Genomic DNA, 21,894 nt, shown 5'->3' on the forward strand with positions numbered 1-21,894 from the left:
TGTGTTTGGGTGTGACTTCCACTTGCTAATCAGTGTGTTTCTCCTCCGTCTTCCCCTGCAGGTCATTTTGATTTTGACCAAGTACTACCACGCTGACTCCACCAAGGTTCTGGAGAGCTCCCTGTGGAGGTAGGAACAACATTTGCACCCTGTGTTGCTGGATTGCATTAAGTCACATCAGGCCTCAGGTATTTCATCAGCAAGCGCCTCCTCTTCAACAGCAAGGTCAGCGCGGGTCTCGTTTATCGCCGCGCTTCTTCAAAGGAGACGCGAGTCATTCCGAGCGCTGTAGCTCGGACAAAACATCAGCAGGCAGCGGAGAGCGGAAGGCTGGAGAGTGGCGCTGGGAGGCCAGAGTGGGTTTCTGTTTGGGCAGATAGCATATCAGCGTGGCACAGGGCAGGACGACGAGCACCAGCAGTGCCAGGGATGAGGGTCAAGTCTAGCTGGCAGACCTTCCTCTATTTAGCAGAGCTGCTGCTTGCCAAAAACACTTGACACTTCTTTTGCCTTTGGGTGGCTGGGGAAAAAAAAAAGCAACTCATTTATTCTGCTCCACTTCACAGCACTTACACATCAAGTGTATCTTGTGCTCGTACATATTTCCTCATTTTCTCTTCATTTTCCATCACCCGGCTCCTGGGGTGCTGCTATGTAGCTGAGCCTGACCTTGTAGATAAGGTGGAGGAGACTTGATTATGTTCAAATTTCTAAAAAAAAAAAAAAATAACAGAGCTCCATAACACCGGCTAAAATGAGCTGTCTAAAAGGCATTCCCACAGAGTAAAACGGTTCTGCTGGTGGTTCTTAATTCATGCCATTCACCTCACTGAGAACTCCAGGACTTCAAAGCTTCAGCCTCTCATTAGTTCTGACTGCCTGTGTCTCTGGAGGACAGATATGAATAATGTACATAAGTTTATCCTTTGCATGTTGATGTTTTAATTGTTGCGCTGCATGAATAATGGTGCGGGCCAAGAGGAGAGAGAAAAAAAAAAAGAGAGCAAATGGTTAAATATCAATTTAAGTGGGCAGAGGAAGACAATGCTGGCGTCCTGAACTGGCCTGTGGAGGCTTGGAGGTCCCAGACCTGTGGTGTCTGGTGAGGAAGATGCACCAGAGATGAACAGCCTTGCCCGGCTAGCGTTCTCCCTACCGTTCTATTGAACAACCAACAGCTGTGCCTAGTGTGTAAATGTACGCACTACTACAACACAAGGTCGTTGTGAGATTGTGTGTCTGGTCAATAACGATCCTGGAGACTACGACTTTCCTTCCTGCCGCTCACGGCTCATGCGTGCAACATAAGTAGTACAAGTGAGCACCTGCAACACTTCTTTGAGTCTTTCCAGAGTATTTAGGAAGTTTCCCACCTTTCAGGCGTTTGCTGCTCGGACCTGTTCCACTCGAGGGCGGGGAACGTGCCTTCTGTAGAACCTCCTCCCGGCTGCCAGATGTCCCACCTACACTTCCTCATGTTGAGGCATTCCGAGCAGAACCGTGACGGCCTTTATTCTGCTAGTTTTCAGATATTAACATGAATTGCGTACATTAAAGCACCATCAAAACCGTCTTTCGAATGGAGGAAGACATGATTTGAAATACAAAGGAAAGGAATTTGGCAGTGACGTGTGGCCGGTCCGGGCCCTGGAAGATCAGATGTGGGTGCTGCGTCAGCCTGAAGGGAGTAGAAGGTGTTTCTCCATCAGGCTGAGACTTGAGGATTTGCTAGTGATTTACAAAAACAGGCTGACAGAACACATCTTAAGACTGTTGCTCCAAATAGAGCCACAAAATACTCCGTAAACCTTTCTGATCCTCAGCCTGAGACGACCAGATGGGCACTTCTTTTTTTCCTCCCCGCTTTAGATCCTCAGTGCGAGATATTTTTAGATGATACATCAAATGTCAGGAAGTCAGTGCAGCCTTTTGGGGATCTGACGGGTGGAATTACGTGGAAGAATGTGATGGATTCATTTTGAGCTTTTGTTTTTTCTGTAAATATCTTTTAATGATTTAGCAGAATGACTCATTGTGGCACTTTTTACTCATCTTGGATGAACAATATGAGCTTAAATCCACAAACACTTCCTCCAGAAGCCCTAAAATACTGGTTATCAATCAAAGGGGGAAGCGTGTTTAAAAGTTAAGTATCCATGTATGATCTATCCGCTCCTCCAGTAATCACGCACCCCCATAAACAGGGTGCTGGGGTGAAACTCGGCATATTCATAATTCATGCCATCTTCACACATCTTTTGAAGAGGCGAGGGGGGCTGGGAGGCTTCTCGCGGGGGACGTCTCTGCTCTATTATGGATGAAGAGGATGTCTAACAGGACAGCACTTCCACGTAGATCAACAACTCTCCCAAGCAGTGGCAACACATGCGCGACACCGGCTGCATTAACTGATAACCCGCTTCACAAACCACAATGCCCCCCACCCTTGAAGATAAATAAATAACAAACTTGATTTATGTTGCACTTTTTCATCAAAAATTCCATCTCAAAGTGCTTTACAATAAAGAGACAAATATTAAAAACATGTGGAACGAAATCAAACCAGAATATTAATCAGGAGATGGAAAACATTTCAAATAGAAACACAGGACTTATTTGTATATACATAGAGATGTGATTTCAGAGTGCAGTAAAATGCAGCAGAGAGCAAATGCAAAGCTGAGTAAAGGCTCAAGTGCAGAGTTATGTAGCGAGCCGCTCCCCTGATACCAGCTGGGGTTCTGATCCGGTTTTGGCTGCGTCACTGATGTTCTATGAAAGCATTTCTGCAAGGTTCAATGACACGGCAGCGTGACACATCTGTAATCTCACTTGCTTTGTCTTAAGTCACGGCAACGCAATGCTGCTCACGCAGGTCCGCTCAGACAAAGATACCGGCAGCTCAGGGACGATTGCTTGAGCCGGTCCATTCTGTCCTCCAGGCCCGGCACCAGGTAGTGTGTTGGAGTCGTGATGTCTTCACGTCCCGCCCTTACCTGTAATGGTGATTTGTCGTTATTTTATTAGGCGTTAGTTGTGTTGTCTTTGTGTGTTTATCTGCCTGGAGGTCACGTCTCAGGTGTTGATACGGATCTGTAACTTCTTAATCACCTTTCATTTAACCTTCATACTCAATAGGAAACGTGTGGGAGTGTGTGTGTGTGTGTGTGTGTGCATGTGTGTGTACATATATATGCACTCATTCATGAAAGTGTACATGAAAGCTGGATCATTTTCCAGTGCGGCTGAGCGACACCATGTGCGGGACCATCTGGCAGACGTTTTCCATTTCCCCGAACATTCTTGGTGCAACAAAGAACACAAGTCCTCAACTGCAAGCAGCTGGAGGAGATCTTCAGCCGGACTTTCTTCTCCCTAAAGCTGAGAAGACAGAGATTTAATAGCTGGCAGTCCGTCCCACTGGCTACCACGCTGGCTTCCCTAGTAGCCTGAATCATTAGCCACTCAAGCCGCCACAATTACATTGTTCAGCAAGATTTGTTGAAATCACTTTGAAACATTGTGTTATTTTAGGCTGCACCACAACGTCACTGTCACATATCAGTTAGGGAGTATAACCAGATAAAACTGCAATACTTTAGCAGCAACAAAGTAGGTCAAACGGAACGAAGTTAGCTGTTTCAACGCGCTAAGATAGCAGTTCCTCTTCATCAGCTGGACTTACAAGAGCAGCTCGAGGGCAAGTTGGTGGAAGTGCATCAGTTCATTCTCAAACTCTCGAAGGATACAGAAAAGTCTGCACAATTAAACACAAGCGATCGGCGCACCTGTTGACGCCGAAAAGGCAATAAAACCAGCGTGCGTATCACAAGAGAAGAAGAAAACAAAAGTACAGCGAAAACATGCTGCTGTTCCAGGGCTGAATAAACACAACTCCTCCAAAAATGAATAAATAAGTGCTGAAAATGTTCTGATACCTTGCTAAAAAAAATCCCCCTCTTGTCTCCAGAAACAGAGCTGAGAAAGCAGTGGTGACAATTTGACACAAGAAGCATACGGGAGGCTTCGTAATCTAAACCAGACTTTCAAAATCCCACTGGAGTGGCTTTTTTTAAATCCATCCCTGAGATGTGAATAAACAGGAAACAGTTTGATTAGAAGAGCCAAGTAAGGGTGCACAGAAGGGACAAAATAGGACTGGATTATTAAAAAAAAAACAAAAAAAATGCATCCTGATAAGCGTCTGTAAGCTGATCGCCCTGATATACAAATACTGTTTCCAAGAGAGGTTTTTTCTCTTAAGTCTTGGAAGTGAGCAGGGGAGTATTTAATTTCACACACACACACACACACACACACACACACACACACACACACACACACACACACACACACTCCAGAGCCAACTTTGTTTTCCAAACAGACTTGGCCGTCTGCATCGCTCCATCATCAGTAACACTTTAATGGTCACAGAAAATCTCTTCATGAAGTCTTAATGCTGTATTATTTATGAGCTCGCCATCATCAGTGCAATGAGCCTTTCAATAACATGGCACAGATAATTAGCATAAAACAATGGCCATTATAACATTAATGATGCGGTTAGGATCCTGCTCACTGGGACTATCACGTCAGCTAATGAGGTGAAGTTGTGGGCCCCTCTCATCGAGGCGGGGTAGAGGGGATCTTTTCCTTTTTTTTGGTTTGCTTCCCAACTTTTTTCAGAGGAGAGACTTCCTCTCCTCACGAGGACGAATGGGGTGAAGAGAGGGTGTGTTGAGAAATGAACCTAAACTAATATTCAGATTTAGGTGTATAACAAAGCTGTGACTGAACCCAACTGTTTCTAACTTTAAAATCACTGAGGGTTAATGTGGACACTGAGGAAAGAGACCTAAAACATGGGTAGGGGACCCCAGTGGTCTGTGCGCCCGTACTGGGAGTGATTGCAGCTGTGCATCTGGCCATGATCAGTGAATTTTTAATCCAAATGCTGGGAATGATGGGTTAGAAATTGCATAACCTCTTTGTAGCCGGTGCCAGATTGCTTTTCAGAGTGGGAGAACATTCTGACGCCTTGCTTGGACACAGACTACCGGCTGTAGTTTCAATATTTGAGGCCAGGAGAGGCCGTAAGATCCTGTGAGTCTGCATTCCGGTGTTCAGGATCATGTTTGGTGTTTGTGAAATGACTTCAGGGTGAAGAGCACTAATACATAATAGCGAACACTTCTGGGTGCTAGAGGGGTCAGAGGGCACGTCCAAGGAAAGGCTCCCGAGTTAATTCTGGAAGGATAGAACAGTGACTTGTTCCAGACAGGAATATTGCCAGGGACTGATGGAGGGTCATGGACTAGGTGGAGGACATAGCTGGTTTTACCCATCATCACTTTGAGCTGTACTGGCTCAGCTCAGAGTAAAACTCCCAGCTGGCTGCAGAATTAGCTGTAAGGAGGCCAACTCTGTATTTGGCCAAAGAAGATGTTACAGAGAGAGGAATCAGTGGAAACAAATGCTGGGTGTTACTATTGCAGCCCAGCTTTGCGAGGGCTCTCATGGTGCTGAAATGATCAGTAGTATAGTTTATGATGTGCTAAATTCAGCCACGCATCATTACAGTTGATAGATGGGGTCGTATATTCTCTTTTTACTGCTGCACTAACGCGATGAACAACACAAATACACCCAAATGGGAGGGAAAGTTTTAGATGAGGTCTGGCCAATGTTGAAGGAATTTTTTTTTTTGCACACTAACATCAGATGAAACTCGGCAGTTACGACACACGCTCATCTGCATCTGTCCTTACAAAACCAGGGTTTTCCTACTCACTAAGCAACGGTATTATTCACGGAATGTTGTCGGGAACGCGATACGTCCCGTTCAACTCCAGCTTAAGCTAGCGCTGCTGGAGGAATGCCACTTGCTGAGAAGGCAGGAATGTTCCTCTTCCTCCAGGAACTGCTTCCTGGATGGTTTCTGTCACTTGACGCTTAAGATAATGAAATTAAGAGGATGCGCAGGATATCCCGCAGACCAAGATACAACCTCTCCTTAGACATGGAGGCCGCAGCGCCATACAGGACTACACTGCCCATCACCTGCACTTGGAGCTGCATCACTCACGTCTTAAAGCCACACACAGGCAACCACATGCTCACGCCGCTATCACACAACACGCACTCTCATGAAAGTTAAGGTTCAATTGCACCTGAGAGGAAACATTGTGAGCCGATCTGCCAAACCACCTTCAGAGGTGCGCGGGGGCGCATTCTGACCATCAAAATGTGCCTTTAAACCGCAAACGAGGACTTCGTGGGCCAACATGCGTCCACGGTGTGGCAGAAACGACTCCAGGTGGTACCACCAGCGGTCAAGGTGGACATACAGCAGCTGTCCTGAGCGCCGCTAAAATAAAAGCAGCTGCAGAACGTCACGCTCTCCTCGGACAGATTCTTCTCCGACTTCAAACAGCAGGCAGGAATCAGCTTCATGAGTGGCGAACATTTCTTTTCACAGTGTTTTTTTCACCTGCACGCAAATGCGGGAACGCCACAGCGTCAGACTTGTATCACGACATGACATTTGGTTGCGTGGATACGACAGACACAAATTAACCTGTTTGTTAATGTATGTGGTCAAGTTACCATGTGATCAACAAACAAACAAAAAAACGCACACGTTTCCGGTTCCGGGTCGCTGCTCGTGCGGAAGACTGGCCGGGGCTCAGGTTTTAGTTTCCTAACTAGGTTTCTCCTTTTGTTGTGTTACGTCTGTAACTGTCCCATGGGGATAAATAAAGTTTTTTGAATCTGAATCTGCAGGTTGACCAGGCCAAAGGGTGAAATGAGCCAGACTACACACAGACTCCATATTCCAAAAGACCTTGCAGCTGCACACACACACACCCTCCCTGCGTCTGAGGAAGTGTCTTGCCGTCATTGTCACCATCGCATCAATGGTAAAAAGACAGGCAGTGCAGCACCCAAGACCTCCAGACATCCCCCTATAACACTTCCATTTACATACCGTCAGATGTGTAACAAAGTCGGAAATCAAAATTGCATCTGACAGGAAATGTAATTATATTTGACCGCCAGGCCATCATGTTGTCTTTCCTGGACAATCTATGCGCCTGATGATGACTGTTCACTCACACTTTCCTCCTGCCAAATTAAACCAGCCGACCTGAACTCGCACAGAACTTTGAAAGCAACCAGGGAGCGAGAGAGGAAAAAGTACATTTATATGAAATGATGACATAACAAGAATTGCAGCTGAAAGGAGTGAGCTTTGGCCTTTTTACTCTCGCTGGAGCTTCTTAGCAGCTTTTGTCATTGATGTGTAAAGGGGAGTTTAATGGTGTTTTAATAAAAGCTGCATTTGGCTCACTTCACGTTGGTTCCCTGCACAGATTTCCCCTCAGTTCTCTCCGTGAAAAGAAAATCAGAAGTACAGCTTTACTTCTTTTCTGTTTTTTTTTAGCTGCAGTGCTACTGTGTTCAAATTCGGTTTTCACTTCTCTCAAAAAAACGACCTCAAAGTAAATCCAGATGGTGTTTCGTTACATTCACATGAAACTGTTCCTGCATTGCCTCTTTTAACTTGATATCAAGGGAAAATTCTTCGCCGTTCAAAGTGCGTAACAGGTCTGCGGCATCACCAGGTGCTGCTTGAGTCTGGGTCCTCTAGTGCCCACAGGATGGATTTTGATGCGTCCTAAACCAACGAATCCCCATCGGTCTGTGCTGTTTTTGGTAATTAAAGATTAAGACTGGCCGGCAAGCACATTCAGCATTTGTTGTAAAAAAAAATTAGCATGTTAGCTTTTAGCTCTGTCGATTCTTAATCAGGATAATTTAGGCAAAACTCTAAATACGACACTTGAATATGAATAATTATGGACAGTAAAGCATTCATGAATGCAACCAGTTGTTTCTGCACATTTGAAGAGCGTAAAGTCAGTGGAGGCGGAGCCAAACAATCAACTCAAGTTTTTTAATACCTGGCCTGCTGCGAACAGTACACACAGTAGTTTTAGTACTATAATGTAGACGAGTAATTCTGATATACTGAATGATATACTCTGCATTTCGACCCACGTCCACTGACCCTCCAAGCGACCCGGGTGTTCAGTGGCTCTGCTCCGCTCGCCTGCAGTGTGAAAAAGGCAACCCTCGTTGTCTCAGGTTTCCCGCGACCTTCCTGTCGCATCCTGATTTTGCCACTGTGCCGCCTGTCAGGCTGTCATTGTGGAAGCTCCAGAAAAAGATAAATAAAAGCTGCGAGGGCTGCTCACTCACCTCTCAATAAAGTTTGGGCCTCTGCCACAGATCAGTCTTCCTGTTGATGTCCCTGAGACTCCACTCCACTCCTTTCGTTCTAACGGTTTCCGTGTGGATGATCTCAGGTGAATTAATCTCTGCTTGGGAACTCCCACCAACCGGGAACCCTAACGTGAACTGAGCAGGCGTGACTGTGTTAATCAACAACTTGTATCGCGATCTTCACATCTTTTTTATCGACCATGGCAACGCACTGGCAAGATCGTGATGTCTGCGAGCTGCTCGCCATCAGCGGTGAAGAGGAGATCCAGATTTCTGGAACCGTACGGGACACGGAGATTTATGGGAACATCACCGGCATTTTGAGACACGGCGCACTTTTTTGTGCGATGATGGTGTTGTCAGCGCGATGACGTACGAGAGAGAGAAACTCAGGCACGCAGCCTCACAGCGGGAGCTCAGACCCGGGTCTTCTGGAAGCATGAATGCGCCCTAACGCAGAGCAAACGTGGGTCCAAAAACCTGCGTTGACCCGCGTGTTTCAGTGTGATATATAACAGCGCAGGCCCGTTCTGTCACCCTTGTACAGGATTTTATGTCCACATCAACCTGCATGTGTGTCCATGATGTGTAAGCCACATTTAGGAGGAACCGTAGCCCAGAGGCTTCACAGCACCACGTCGTTGGGCCCTGTCACACCCGCCTCCTTCGGCCCAGACTTCCCAACAGTTCACTTTGATCAGAACCAAGGTTGTAGGTGTTGAAGCTGCCCTGGACCGTGATCCGGACCGGGATTTGGTCCGCTTCCAAGAGGAGCGCGGCAAGATTCATCTGAAGTGCAAAAGGAAACAGAACAAATTTTCTTGCACTTTCTCCCCTCAGCCATCGATCGACCGATAAGTTTAAAAAAAGGGTTACAAACAAATAGACAAAAGATGCTGGCATGAGGAATTCTAATTTCACTCCTGCTACATCTAAAAGTGAATATGATTTTTGTGGACGCCCCCTTTCTGCATGAAGCCCTGCTGGGTATCCCACCAAGCCAGATTCAGGAAAAACTGGGCTCATTTATGAAGTGTGGCCCGTGAAAGGTCTCGGACCTGGGATCTGAACACACAAGGTTCTGTCTCCTAGGTTTTACTGACAAATTTCTCAAAATCTATTAAAAAAAAAGAAAGGAATCAATCGATCACCTGACGGTTGTGTCGCCATCGTAATTAAAGAGAAGCCTGATCGCACAAGTGTGTCTTTGACTGGTCAGCGGTGACAATAAAAGGCCTTTATAGAAATGTGCACTTTTAATCGCACAACACGACGCCTCAGATGTCACAAGTTTGAGGGAGCGTGCACTTGGCAGGCTGACTGCATACAAGAGCGGTTAATTCTCACACACACACACACACACACACACACACACACACACAGCCCCCTTAATGCTTCAGAGAAGAGGAAGAAACAAGGTTAAGAGGGGCTGGGAGGGAAGTTCAGTGATGAGACTAAAGAGGCGGCGGCAGCCACAGAGTGCATGTGGAGTGCAAGACAGAGCCTGAATGGACTGATTATTGTCTCTGATGGAGAGATCTGACTTTGAAGAAACTCAAGCACTTCATCTGCATGGCTGAGGTGATCTCCAGTGAATTGTTTACAACCCCTGTATCATTTGGTTTTCATCTCCGCACAAGAAGCCTTTCAGGGAAACAAAAAGCCCTTGACGGTCCAGATTGCATCATGTTTTTTTTGCGGGGGGGGGGGGTTGCATCTGGCTGGGACATTTGGCTCTAATTCGATACCTTTAACTATACACAAAGAAGAAGAAGAAGCAATGATTTGGTTTAATCCTTTCTGCCTGGTGCTTTCTCTCCCCCTGCTGACTGGAGGACTCTCCACCTCCCAACTCTGCCAGGGCTTTTTCAGCACGTTTTAATGAAACGGACAATGACGACGTACTTTGGTTCAGGCCTGTTGTTTCCCCGTCACCCTACCAGGTTGGACGCCAAAGTGTGATGCCATACATTGGCTATAAACATCCCAAGTCCTCCCTGCAGCTTCCTCAACAATCTCTCTTTTTTTGTTGTTTCTTTTTTTTTACATCCTTCTTTTTAAAAGTACCAATATGTAATGATATATATGATGCTCAAGAAAATGCTACAAGAAGGCTGGACCATTGCTGCTCGTCATGTGACCTCACGCTTGATGACCTGTAAGGTCCAGTTTAATGGAGCTGGAGATGATCGTATATTTAAGGTGTTAAATTAAACACTAATGTACATTTTGCGCGATATTTGGCTTGTGTTTAACAAATATTTTGTTATTAATGTTAATAAAGCTGTGTGGCGATGAGTCACAGCTACGAATGTGATGCGATGCAGTGGAGAGTGGAATTATTCTGTAAATTGAGGCCACCAACATCTACGCTTTTTTGGTTTTGTTATTTAGAGAAATGTAAAAACATAAAAATCTTGGATTTGCAGTTTACAGGTCCAACTTTACACGTTCTCCTTCACACACTCCTGTGAATACGTGAAACCACCAGGGACGGCGGTGTCGTAGTCTTAGGTGTTGTGCTTGTGTGTGTCGTGCCAATTATCTGCTCGGTTTTCAAAATCGTGCTTATGCAATCGTTAAAAACCTGTAATCCAGACGCACGTGTAAGTGAAGCTGCGTGCCGGCCTGCTGGGCCCAGCATGTCAGGACGTCCCGCTTATGTCCCACTGACACAACATCGTCCCCAGAGCTGGTTTCACCTCTCAGTAACCTCTGGCAGCACACTTCCAGTTTAATCCATTCAGACAACCTGGCCATGTCGGCCCCCAGCCCTCTCACCCTGCACTCAGCCCAGACCCGTGTCGCCTTCCTGACAGTGCTCTCTCTCTCTCTCATGCTGTAAAAGGCTTCTTATTTCAGAGCAATGAAAATCCCTAAGTGAGGCAGACTGACAGAGAGAGTACAGGGAGTGTGCATGTGTGTGTGCGTGCGTGCGTGTGCGTGCGTGTGTGTGTGTTGTCATGCTTCACAACTTCTGAATACCTCCCAGGCACAGAAAACAATTACAATATTGAACTATTATACCAGTTTAACTCTTGTTTAACTGTTTCTGTGTGTGTGTGTGTGTGTGTGTGTGTGTGTGTGTGTGTGTGTGTGTGGGGACAGGCAGGTGTGTGTGTGTGTGTGTGTGTCTCTACCTGAGTGGGTGTGCTAAGGTCAGGGTTTGTTGGAGGAGACTGAAATTTTGTCAACAGGAAAAAAAAAATCTCCAAAATCATCAGGGATGATGATGATGATGATGATGATGATGATGATGATGATGCACATCTTTGAAGTTCACTACTCAAATCTGGAAAACGCTGCAGTTCCAGTTCTTGCGGGATCCGCCGTTACCAGGAGGGTGAATTTGGTGACGCTATGTTTCACATCATTGCCTCGTGCACGCGTTCATGTGAAAACAACACACACGCCGTATTGTCAGCATGGTAGTATTGCAAATATGGTGTTTGTGTGAGCCGTAGCTGTGGGAATCTTCATGTTTACATGAAGCATATTCAGAAGGAACCATTCTGCGCGTGTAGGAAATCGTACCGTGAACACGCTACACCTCTGGTTCACGTTCGCTAACACATACATGAACAAAAATACTGCAGTTTTGCATTAAAAAAAAATCTGCCGCAAAACTTTAAAAAAAAATTGCCACAACAATTAAAAAAAATCACAGCAAAATCCCGGAGGGACTGCTTTACTGTATGTACATACTGTAATGTTCGGACTATTGGTGTCAGCCGCACCAACTAAATTAAAAAAACAATGCATACATTGGCCGCACTTATAAGCTGCAGGTGTCCACATTGTAACACAAGATATTTACACAGAAAGATTTTTCAAATTTTTAATTAAATGCTTTTTTCCCCAACAGTGCCTGTAGCACGGCAGTAACAAGCCTGTCAGAAAAGTCAGCGATGGCTTTCTTCACCTTCCTCCTGCGCACCGACACCGCTGAGGTTGTCCGTGTCGGAATCGAACAGCCTCAGAATGACTTCCTCACACACTTTCTCAGTCTCTCTTTCATTGTCGCGCTCAATGTCATTCGATCAATCGATGGCCTTTCACTAAAAAGCTGCATCTTGTTAATTTCTTTGTGTGTTTTCCATGATGAGGGTGTGTGCTTGATGCACAAAATGACTGTTCAAAATACAATGAAACCGGCGTCTTCCCCTGCGCATCATGAGAAAAGATAAACCTTTGTTCGTCCATCAGTGGGGAAATGGCATCTCTTCCACCTCAGTGTCTCGCTCTTGCGCTTCCCACCAGGACTGTACGGTGCTTTCCCAACAACAAACCATGGGTTAACCCTGACATCAAGGCTCTCCACAAGGAGAAGAAGAGAGCCTTCAAGACAGGGAACAGGGACAAACTGAAGGCTGTGCAGAGGGAGCTGAGAAAGAAGATCAGGGAGGGGAAGAGCTGCCACAGGAGGAAGATGGAGGATCAGCTGCAGCAGAACAACACCAGGGGAGTCTGGACAGGCCTCAGGACCACGGTGAACCCAGTTTCCAGACTGGGGGGGTCTATGCTGAACTATCTATATCGTCTGCAGCATGGGGGCCCTGCAGGGAACGGTCCTGGCTTCATTCCTCTTCACCCTCTACACTGCAGACTTCTCACACCGCACACCGCACACCCACCTGCAAAAGTTCTCTGATGACTCTGCAATTGTCAGCCTGAGTACAGAGAACTGACCCAGGACTTGGTAGACTGGTGCCTGAGGAACCACCTCCAGATCAATGTGGAGAAAACCAAGCCGCTGGTGGTGGGCTTCCGCAGGCGGAGTTCCAACCGACACTGGTGAACATCCAGGGAATGGAGACTGAGATGGTGACATCTTATAAGTACCTGGGTGTTCACCTGAACAAGAAACTGGACTGGTCCGACAACACTGGGCCGTCTACAGGAAGGGTCAGACTCTACCTGCTCAGGAGGCTGAGGTCCTTCAGAGTAAGGGGGAAACACCCGAGGACCTACTATGATACGGTGGTGGCGTCAGCCATCTTGTAGGGGTGGTGTGCTGGGGCATAGAAGCTACAGACAAGAGGAGACTGGACAAACTGGTTAAGCTGCCGTCTCTGTTGAGCACTGACTCCCACCCCATGAACATCACCCTGACAGCCCTGGAGAGCTCCTTCAGTGACAGGCTCCTCCACCCTTAGTGTGTGAAGGAGAGGTTCCACAGGTCCTTCCTACCTGCAGCTGTCAGACGGTACAACAAGCACCGCTCCCAGTGACCTCCCCTACCAGATCCTGGACATTCTTAGAGTGCAATATTTAACACTGCACTGTGCAAAAGACAACACTTGTGCTGCTGGTATTTATTGCAGTTGATTGCAGTTTATTATATTGTATTATAGTTTTATTGTAGTTTATTAGAATTTATTGCTCTTGTACTTTTTCTGCTGCTACTTCTCTGTTTCTGTTGCTGTAACAATGCCAATATCCCCACTGAGGGACAAATAAAGGTTTATCTTATCTTATCTTCCTGTTAGAGCGCCCCCTGGAGGCCGTTAGCCTGTAAAAATCTTTGATTAGCCGAAACAAATGATTAGCTGCATCACTGTTTAGGCTGCAGGGTTCAAAGCATGTGAAAAAAGGAGCGGCTTATCGTCCAGTATACACGTTTTTTTACTTGGCTCCAACTTTTGGATGGATTTAACAAATCTTATGTCTCCTGTGGTTTTTATTTTTTTCAACAATAACAGCATCATTTCACTCTGACTTTAAACATTTTCCCTGTGTGTGTGCGTGTGTGAGAGAGTGTGTTTGTGTGTGTGTGTGCGAGACAAGTACATCTGTTCATTCTCACAGGAATTCACCTCCTGTGTTTGAATGTCTCACAGTCAAACAGGTCACAGATTTACATGTGATCCCGACTTTTCTTGGTCTCTGGAGACACGCAGAGCCGCATTAATTGGTATATTTAATCATTTATTATACTGTTACATTCCCAGCCTCACCCTCGCTGTATACGACACTGCATTTGGTGTGCAGCAGGTCACATTTCTAGACTTTTGGCCCTCAATTTATATTCAAAACACCAACTCAGAAAGTGTGGAGTTCTTTCTGTGAGGACGCTGCGCGGTGGAATGTGCAGGGTCTGAATTCTGGGTTGGTTCTGCTCCTGTAAAAACTGAAATGATGCAGCACTGCTTGACCCACATGATTGATCCGTGACACTGATGTAGCTGGTGTCTGCTTTGATCCTTCATAGCACTGCATTGAAATTAGTGGCAATAAGTAATCGAAGCAAAAATATCAGCAGGTTTTCAGGATGTAAATGTTTTGTCATTCTTTGCTTTTACATTATAAACCCCCCAATCATCCTGATACTCAGGAAAGCCCAAAAATCTGTAATATAAAATAAACTGGTCAAAGAAAGACACAAATCACGGATGAGACTTTTCTTTCAAATGTATTTTATTGTGTAACTTGTTTATTTTATCACTTGGTGTAGTGGATAAGCGGAAGATTTAATAGAAAAAGTCTGTCTATGTGTCTGGTAAAACCGTGACACGCGTGTTACAACAGCCATTGTGTGCCGAGGGCCCTGGAAATGCAGCTGATCTGGGCTCAGTTATTTACCTGAGCGCCTCCCAAGGAGTCTCAGCCGATCTGCTCTTTGTGCTGTGTCATCTGCTTCCAAAACACTTTCCTCTGACTCGTCTCTCTTCCCTGGTGTGCTGAAGTCGGTCGCCAGAGCCCCGCAGCTCATATACCAACGTTAAACTACATTAGAGCGTCAGATCGACCTCCTTCTCGTGGTTTCAGACGTTTAAGTGTCCACGGGTACAGTGGGACAGACAAGGTGGCTCATTAGGTTGCAAATGTAGAATAAACTGCTCACTAATAGGAGGAATGTTGCCAAACAGGCGAGGGAGGAACTAATTACCCTTCCCTAATTAATTAAAGAAGTTGATGTCAAGCACAGTGTCCATCCGTCGCCATGGTGACGCCTGCTTCCTTGTTCAGGTAGAGTGACAAGGACATCTCATAGATAAGCTATCTATTTATACCGCGGTCCTTCATTAGAAGTGCCCTCCACAACTGGGAAGGGAACTTGGTGCGGAGTGGCTCTTGGTGCTGAAGTAGTAGTGGGGGGGGGCTGGTCTGAGACTGGACCCGTGTTAGGTCTGGCTGCAGGAACAGGAAGTGACTGTTGAGGATCATGTGAAACTGAGTCACTCATGTTTACTTTGGTCCTCAAATTTTTCCTTCCATCCATCCATCCATCCTTCCTTCCTTCCCTCTGTACGTTTATTTCCTCTCAGGTGTTTGCCTCCAATAAGATGAACTGTGGATGCTGCGTCAGCAAGACCAGCTACTGCTAGCATGCTACACGTGAGCTAGCATGCTGTCGATGACAGTGACAGACTGTTTCAGAGCGAAACCGTGAGCCTCCATCAGTTTCCAGGTGTTGTCCGTAGTCCTGGGCATGTCAGGAAGTAAACTCTAGTGAGACCAGGAGGAGAGGGGGGCTGCTGCTGAGGTTTTTCTCTGCTGGGGTCATGTTGTCTCTCAGTGTCCTCCATCTTGGCTCCTCCTGGCATGACCGTCACAAAGCGAAATAGCAGCTTTTCGCTCTTTTTTTGGACACTTTCAAAATGGAAACAGACACCAACTACATCTCAGTTGGTGCAGTAGTGGACGATGACCGAGCACTCAGCCAAGGAGAGAGAAGCTTAACGTTATTATTCATATTGGTTCGTCATATTGGTGGATATCGGCAGTTTTTCCAACTCCAACGCTTCCTTTTTAAAACCAATATCAGCCGATACTCTCAAGAGCAAAGTCCTGCCTCCCTGGAATGGCTTGTATACATTACATCTTGTTTCTGTCACAAATCTGAGAGTGCAACGCACTTTTAATATACTTGTGCGTGGGCGTATTTTCTAATTTTGAGTGCATTGTCCTATTGGAACTCATGTGGCTGCATCAACAATAAATTCTATTGTGATGAAGAATAAAGCTGCGAGCTGTGTGCCAACTGTCCAAAGCACGTGATAAACAGCATGTGCTCAAGTTTCTGTTGTGGGAAATGTTCATCAACTCACATCAAAGGTTGTAAAAATGCTGCAGTGCGAACTTCCCTGGACTCACATTTACTGCAGCTTTGCAGTGCCGAGTGCGTGTTGAGGGGGCAGCGGGGGTCACGTGGCCGGTGCTCAGTGTGGTGGCATCATTGAGGGCAGTCAGGTGTCAGTGGGGAGGCCAATTATTTCAGAGGACTACTGTATGTTGTTTTTTTTTCACAGCTTATTTCTAGATGAGGGTGAAAACGGTGAAAAAGCAAGCAGGCCAACAGGCAAGGATGGAAGGGAGGGAGCAGGAGGGAGAGGGAGGGAGAGGGAGGGTTCACCGGCAGCTTCTATCAAAGTCCGTGACGCGGTGATCTACACCTTACAGCCTCATTCGGGGTTCCCAGCTGAAACCCGCCGTTGTGCCTGCGTCACTAGGGAGCACGAAGCAGTAATTTGACTCAGTTTTACAGTAAACTAAATGATAGCTGTGTGATGGAGGAGAAAGAAAGTTTGGATCTCTGTGTAACCGCTTCAGTGCTGGGCTTTCCTTCAGAAACAAACAAACAAATAAATCAATGTCGCCGCTGCGTGAGGAGGATGAGGACAGTCTTGCCTCACAGCCTCATATGTCAAAAAAAAAAAAAACAGTAAATGATCAAATGTTTTCCTTTAGCTTCCCACACAAGTGTCTTGACATGTGGATAAGCCTTGACTCGCCAGGCTCCTTCCACTATGATTACTTTCTTCACTCCGTTTCTCACATTTATATTTTTAAAAAAAAAATCCCTTTTTCTACTGTAAGGTTCCTGCCACCGCCAGCGCCTCTTTTAGCTGCAGCCCAAATCCTTCCTGCTCGGTTTTAATGGGGTCTGCAGTTGACATATTAGTGGTATGGAGGTCAGAGGATTGTGCGCTCACTGTCGGCGCTCACTGAGGGCAAGTGATAATCATCAGCCCATGAATTAGGATTGTTTTACAGGCCCGTAAATCTATTCATTGCTTTCATTGCATTTAGCATTTAATACCTCGGTGGGAGTCGTGCAGGGGGATTCAGGTTTTTACAGTCTCAGACGCTCGCGGGTTTCCAATTACGGACTTTAACAGGGTCAATTCATCACTTCACTGGGCGTATTTGATGAACGTTATTAGCTCATTCGTAGCAGACGCTGTATCAGGATCTAAATTTAACTCTCTGTACTTTTGCGCTGTACTGTATACAAACTCAGTGTGTGGGTGACAGATGATGAGGAGATGTGAAGACGCTGCAGCGTGCTCGCTCGGCCTCCTGGGAAATGGCTTGCTTCTCTGTGTTATCAGCCCACTTACTGAAGCCAGCATCATCATTTGTCTCAGTGTGTGTGTGTGTGTGTGTGTGTGTGTGTGTGTCTTTTGCTGGTTCTGTGCAGGATTCACAATGAAATGCATCAGGGTGAGGAGAGACTTCTCTTCTTGGAGAGTTAATGATGTTTATGTGTGCGTGTCAGCCTTCGCTGTCAGGTTTTAATGAAATCTCTTTTTCCTTAAATTTCTTCCTGCATTTCTTACATGTACACAGCATCCATTCTGATGATCATTCTTCCCAGATCTCTATATTTGACAGCCCCCCCACCCCCCACCAAAAAACAGAAAAAAAAACAGTTTTACACATTTTTTTAAAAAAAAACTGACTTAACATAAGAAGCTTTGGTGTTGCAGTTCAACACAGAGAAAGCAAAGATCAAATAATATCAGCTTGTGTTCACAGAACTGGAGTCAGGATAGCTTAGCTTAGCTTAGCTTAGCTTAGCATAGCTTAGCCTAGCTTAGCTTAGCAGGACAAAGATGCTAGCCTTTCTTGTGTGAAGCAAATATGACTGAAAATGAGGCCAAACTGAGAATGGAGTGAGAGAATGATTTGATAACAGCAGGGAAAATTGGTATTTATTAAAGCCCTTTTGTAATTTAAAATGAGCTTTTAAGTTCTAGACATCCTCAAGGGTTCCCTGCTGCTATATTTACACGTGTGTATCCGAGCTCCGCCACATCGTTTTAAATAGCTTGTCTTGTGCACATGAGCCCAGAACCTGTTAAACTGCTTTCTAGGGAATTAAATATGAATCTCATCTGAAAGTGTGGTTTTTCAAGAACATGCAGTCTGTGTGTTCTAGTTCTGTGCTGCTGCTTGGTGAAACACGTCAGTCGGAAATTCATCCAATCAGCGGCTGGCATACCTGAAAGGTATGTTCAAATCTGGTTTTCTGACTTCTTGGGATCACTTAGCCAGAAGCTGCATCCAAAGTCCTCGACTCCACTGTGGTGGCGTCATAAGAAGCCCGCAGGGTTTATGCCCTCACAACAGTTTCATAACTCATCGATTTCTGTCTTACCTTAAATCCTTAAATCCTAAGGCTATTCCTGCAGAAATTAGAAGTATAATAGAGTAGAAAATGCTTTTTGTTGTTGTTGTTTTAGCTCTCTTAAATTTAGTGATGTAATTGCGAGTACCCGTACTGTTTTTGTAGTTTTGGAGTGGTTTGTGATTTGACGTTCAGATCGGCGTCCCTGGTTACCACGGATGCGAATTAGCTCACGGCCATTTCTGGTGCACGACAGTTATTGTTCCTGGTCCCTGTCAAATAAACATGAAAGTAATATGTACATTTTCCTTTGCTTGATTGGCATTAAGAGGTAGACCTCCGAAAGCTCTGCTCTATAATCATCCTGCGTATTTGAGACCAGGTCTCAGGCAAGTGGAGATGGTCATAAAGCATTTGTACACCTGAGACTGGCGGACTTAAGCGTCCATAACCATTATTGCTCTAGTGGCTCTGGAATGAAGGGAAATACACTGATAAATAGTCCTGAGTGCCGTGTTGCCAAAAAGCAGCTGCAGCCGAGAAGCAGCAGGTCACTTTTAATGGATGATGTCAGCCAGAAAGAGGTCAGCATTAATGACCTGTCCAAGTGTGAAGCAGATGGGGGTGAACCATTTATTTTAGATCAGAGATTCATTGTCTCTGCTTCACGGCGCTGCGTAATGAAACAGTATTTCTCACCGCTTGCCAATTAAATTGTAATATGTTGTCGAAACCACGATCCATCAGGTGGCGTTCAGGACTCTCAGCTGTATATTTGTGCTGCTGTGGATCAGAAGTTCCTGCGGATTCGTTCTCCCGCTCTCTCAAAAGACAGAGAAAGCGTAGATTTGCAAGATCTGAGTTGTTACACTCTCGACTAAATCTGACACCAATTCTTTTGAGATGATGCGAATAAAAAAAAAACAAACCAAAAAAAACCGCTGTGAGCAAATGCTTACCTCACTGCTCTCGTCGGTGGAGCGGCTGATTTGTCAATCCACGGATGATCAGAACGTTCTTCACCTGTAGATGCGCTTCAGGCTTCTATCAGGGAACCACCAGCGACTCCTAAGCAAGTTTTACTGGTTTGGAGGGAATAAACCAGGTTACATGGTGCATTGTCCCATCAGAAGGTGGCAGTGTACGCCGTTTCAGAATGGCGTAGAAGAAGAAAACCCAGGAAAAACAGCAGGTTGGCTCGTTGTTTTGGCTGACAGACCAGTAACATCAAGTAGAGACATATATGTTACGATGGCAGAGAAATAGTTGACAGTTTGTGCGATACTGCAGTTTTGGTTCTATTTGGGGTTCGTCAGTTAACTGACTGTGTTTTTACTTCTGTTTCATTTATTTTCAGGCGTTTTTGTCACGGTGGTGTCACACCAGCATTAGGAAGCAGTCTGTTGTTGTTTTTCAGTCCTGGTCGGCATGGCGTCATGCTGACAACATCGTTTCTAGTTTCCCACCGCCTTGGCAATTAATGTTATGGATCTTTGGTCCTGTTCCACTCCCACTCACCCCAACTCATCATCCTGTTGATGTTTTTTGGACTAGAATTAAAAACCCTGAAATCTCTTCACGCTTTCTCTTCCGCTGCGTCACATGACGCTCCCTCATCTGTGAGATGTTGAGGGTGCTGGGAGCCGCCTTGACATATTAGGTCATTAAATCTGAATCAGCACCTGTCGCCTCCCGAAAGTGTTTCCGCATTTCTCTGTTTTCTCAAGCGTGTTGAGTAAAATGCAATTTCACCTGGAGTGTCTGTCTCTGTCACATCCTCTCCTGCAGACGCGTCCACATCCACCCTTCTCTTCCCGTCTGTCTCTTGTTATTCCTCTGTTCTCTGATGACTCCTCTCTTCCCTCCGTTATTATTTCACCTGGATGGTCTTTTTTTTTTTTTAAATCTGGAGGCAACTTGTTTAAGTCTCAGGTTTCTGAGTACTATCCTAAAAAGGATGAAATTGAAAATGTCAAATAAAGCCTCAATGGCTATTTTTTTTTTGAGGAGGGGTGTATTTTTTTAATGCTATTAGAATTTGATTTATTCCCAAATCCTCCCCTCTGCTCTCCTCGCTCTACTCCACCATCTTCCTACTGTAATCCCTCTTTAATCTACGATAAATCCATATTAATCCAAAAGTATGGATGGCAGACATTACAGAATTGGGATTTTTTTGGATTATCTGGTTTCTGGAACATTTTTTAAAAACTGCTAAATTCACTTGATTGACATTGAACGGTGTTGGTTAAATTCAGGCTCCGTGGAGGCGCCGCGGCCGCGTTACCCAACGAGAATAATGATGTTTGATGAAAAGTTGCCCCTTGCTTCTGTGACATTAGGTTCTTGTTGTGACGGTAAGGACGACTGGACACAGGGCAGGAGGTGTGAGTCGGCGGCGTCCAGATGTTGACATGGCTTTACAGCAGCAGGTTGACCTCCAGCCAGCCGCTCAGCACATGACTAATGAAGGACTATGGCTTCGTAACAGAGAGAAGAACTCTCTTAAAAAGACATGCAGTCTGGACGTGTCCCGGATGTAGCAGATCCCCCTCCAACGGCAGGTCTGGATATGCAGTATTTTCCACGTGTTCTGTTACGAGTGGAACGAGTGTTCTGCTAGATAAAGGGGATTTGGTGTCATGCTCCCAAAGCCAACTTGATTAAACTCTGGTGGGACTCAACGATTCAGAAATGATGGACTGAATTCTTTTATGAGACATCATTTAGAAACCAAAAAAGGGCTCGCCAGTTTGATGAGAGAGGCCAGAAAAAAGGAGTATTACAAAAACAAGAATATAACCCCCCCCCATGAGTCGATGGCCGACTAGAGAGTTTACTAGTACACATTACATTTGTTGTCTTTCTCCTTGTTGAGAACCACAATAAAATGGGACAAGTCACTCTGCAGTTCTGTACTCGTCCGCACTTCCACAGCTCAGGATATTTCTCTCGTCTGATGAATATTTATATTTTCTACATGATGACAATGAATCTGTGTCATCCTTGTACTGCTCATTTACACAGTACGATTACAGAATGTTGAGTTGGTTTTTCGCTTGTTTTTTTCTTCCCTGTGATTATTTTTGAAGCTAAATAATTAAAATGAAAACAGAAGCGTGCCACTGATTTCGAAAAGGAGAAGGCAGAAGACAGAAACTCTTTTAGTCCTTTAAAGTTCAGTCATAAACAAACAAATAATAAGTAAAGATGAAAGTCATTTCTGTCAAAACTCCGTATCAAATCAAACAAGT

General features: G+C 45.4%; 1 protein-coding gene and 1 long non-coding RNA gene across 9 annotated transcripts in view; one reads left to right on the forward strand and one right to left on the reverse strand.

Moving 5' to 3' along the window:
* sorcs2 (sortilin-related VPS10 domain containing receptor 2) overlaps positions 1–21,894 on the forward strand; it is a 186,501-nt gene that overhangs the window by 62,752 nt on the left and 101,855 nt on the right. For all 8 annotated transcript variants that reach the window (XM_086197831.1, XM_086197830.1, XM_086197832.1 and 5 more), the window contains exon 2: positions 62–129. In XM_086197831.1, coding sequence (XP_086053957.1) covers positions 62–129 — 68 coding nt within the window. The remainder of the gene's footprint in view (positions 1–61; positions 130–21,894) is intronic.
* On the reverse strand, positions 2,466–4,311 carry LOC147238410 (uncharacterized). Its single transcript, XR_015111835.1, has 3 exons — positions 3,939–4,311; positions 3,218–3,381; positions 2,466–2,996 (listed from the first exon to the last, which is right to left on the reverse strand). It is a non-coding gene; the product is annotated as an uncharacterized LOC147238410 (long non-coding RNA).

The sequence above is a fragment of the Aulostomus chinensis genome, chromosome 24 (assembly GCF_037954235.1).
Source record: "Aulostomus chinensis isolate RoL2024-O1b breed Wild chromosome 24, RoL_Achi_v1.0, whole genome shotgun sequence".
NCBI classification, from domain to species: domain Eukaryota; kingdom Metazoa; phylum Chordata; class Actinopteri; order Syngnathiformes; family Aulostomidae; genus Aulostomus; species Aulostomus chinensis.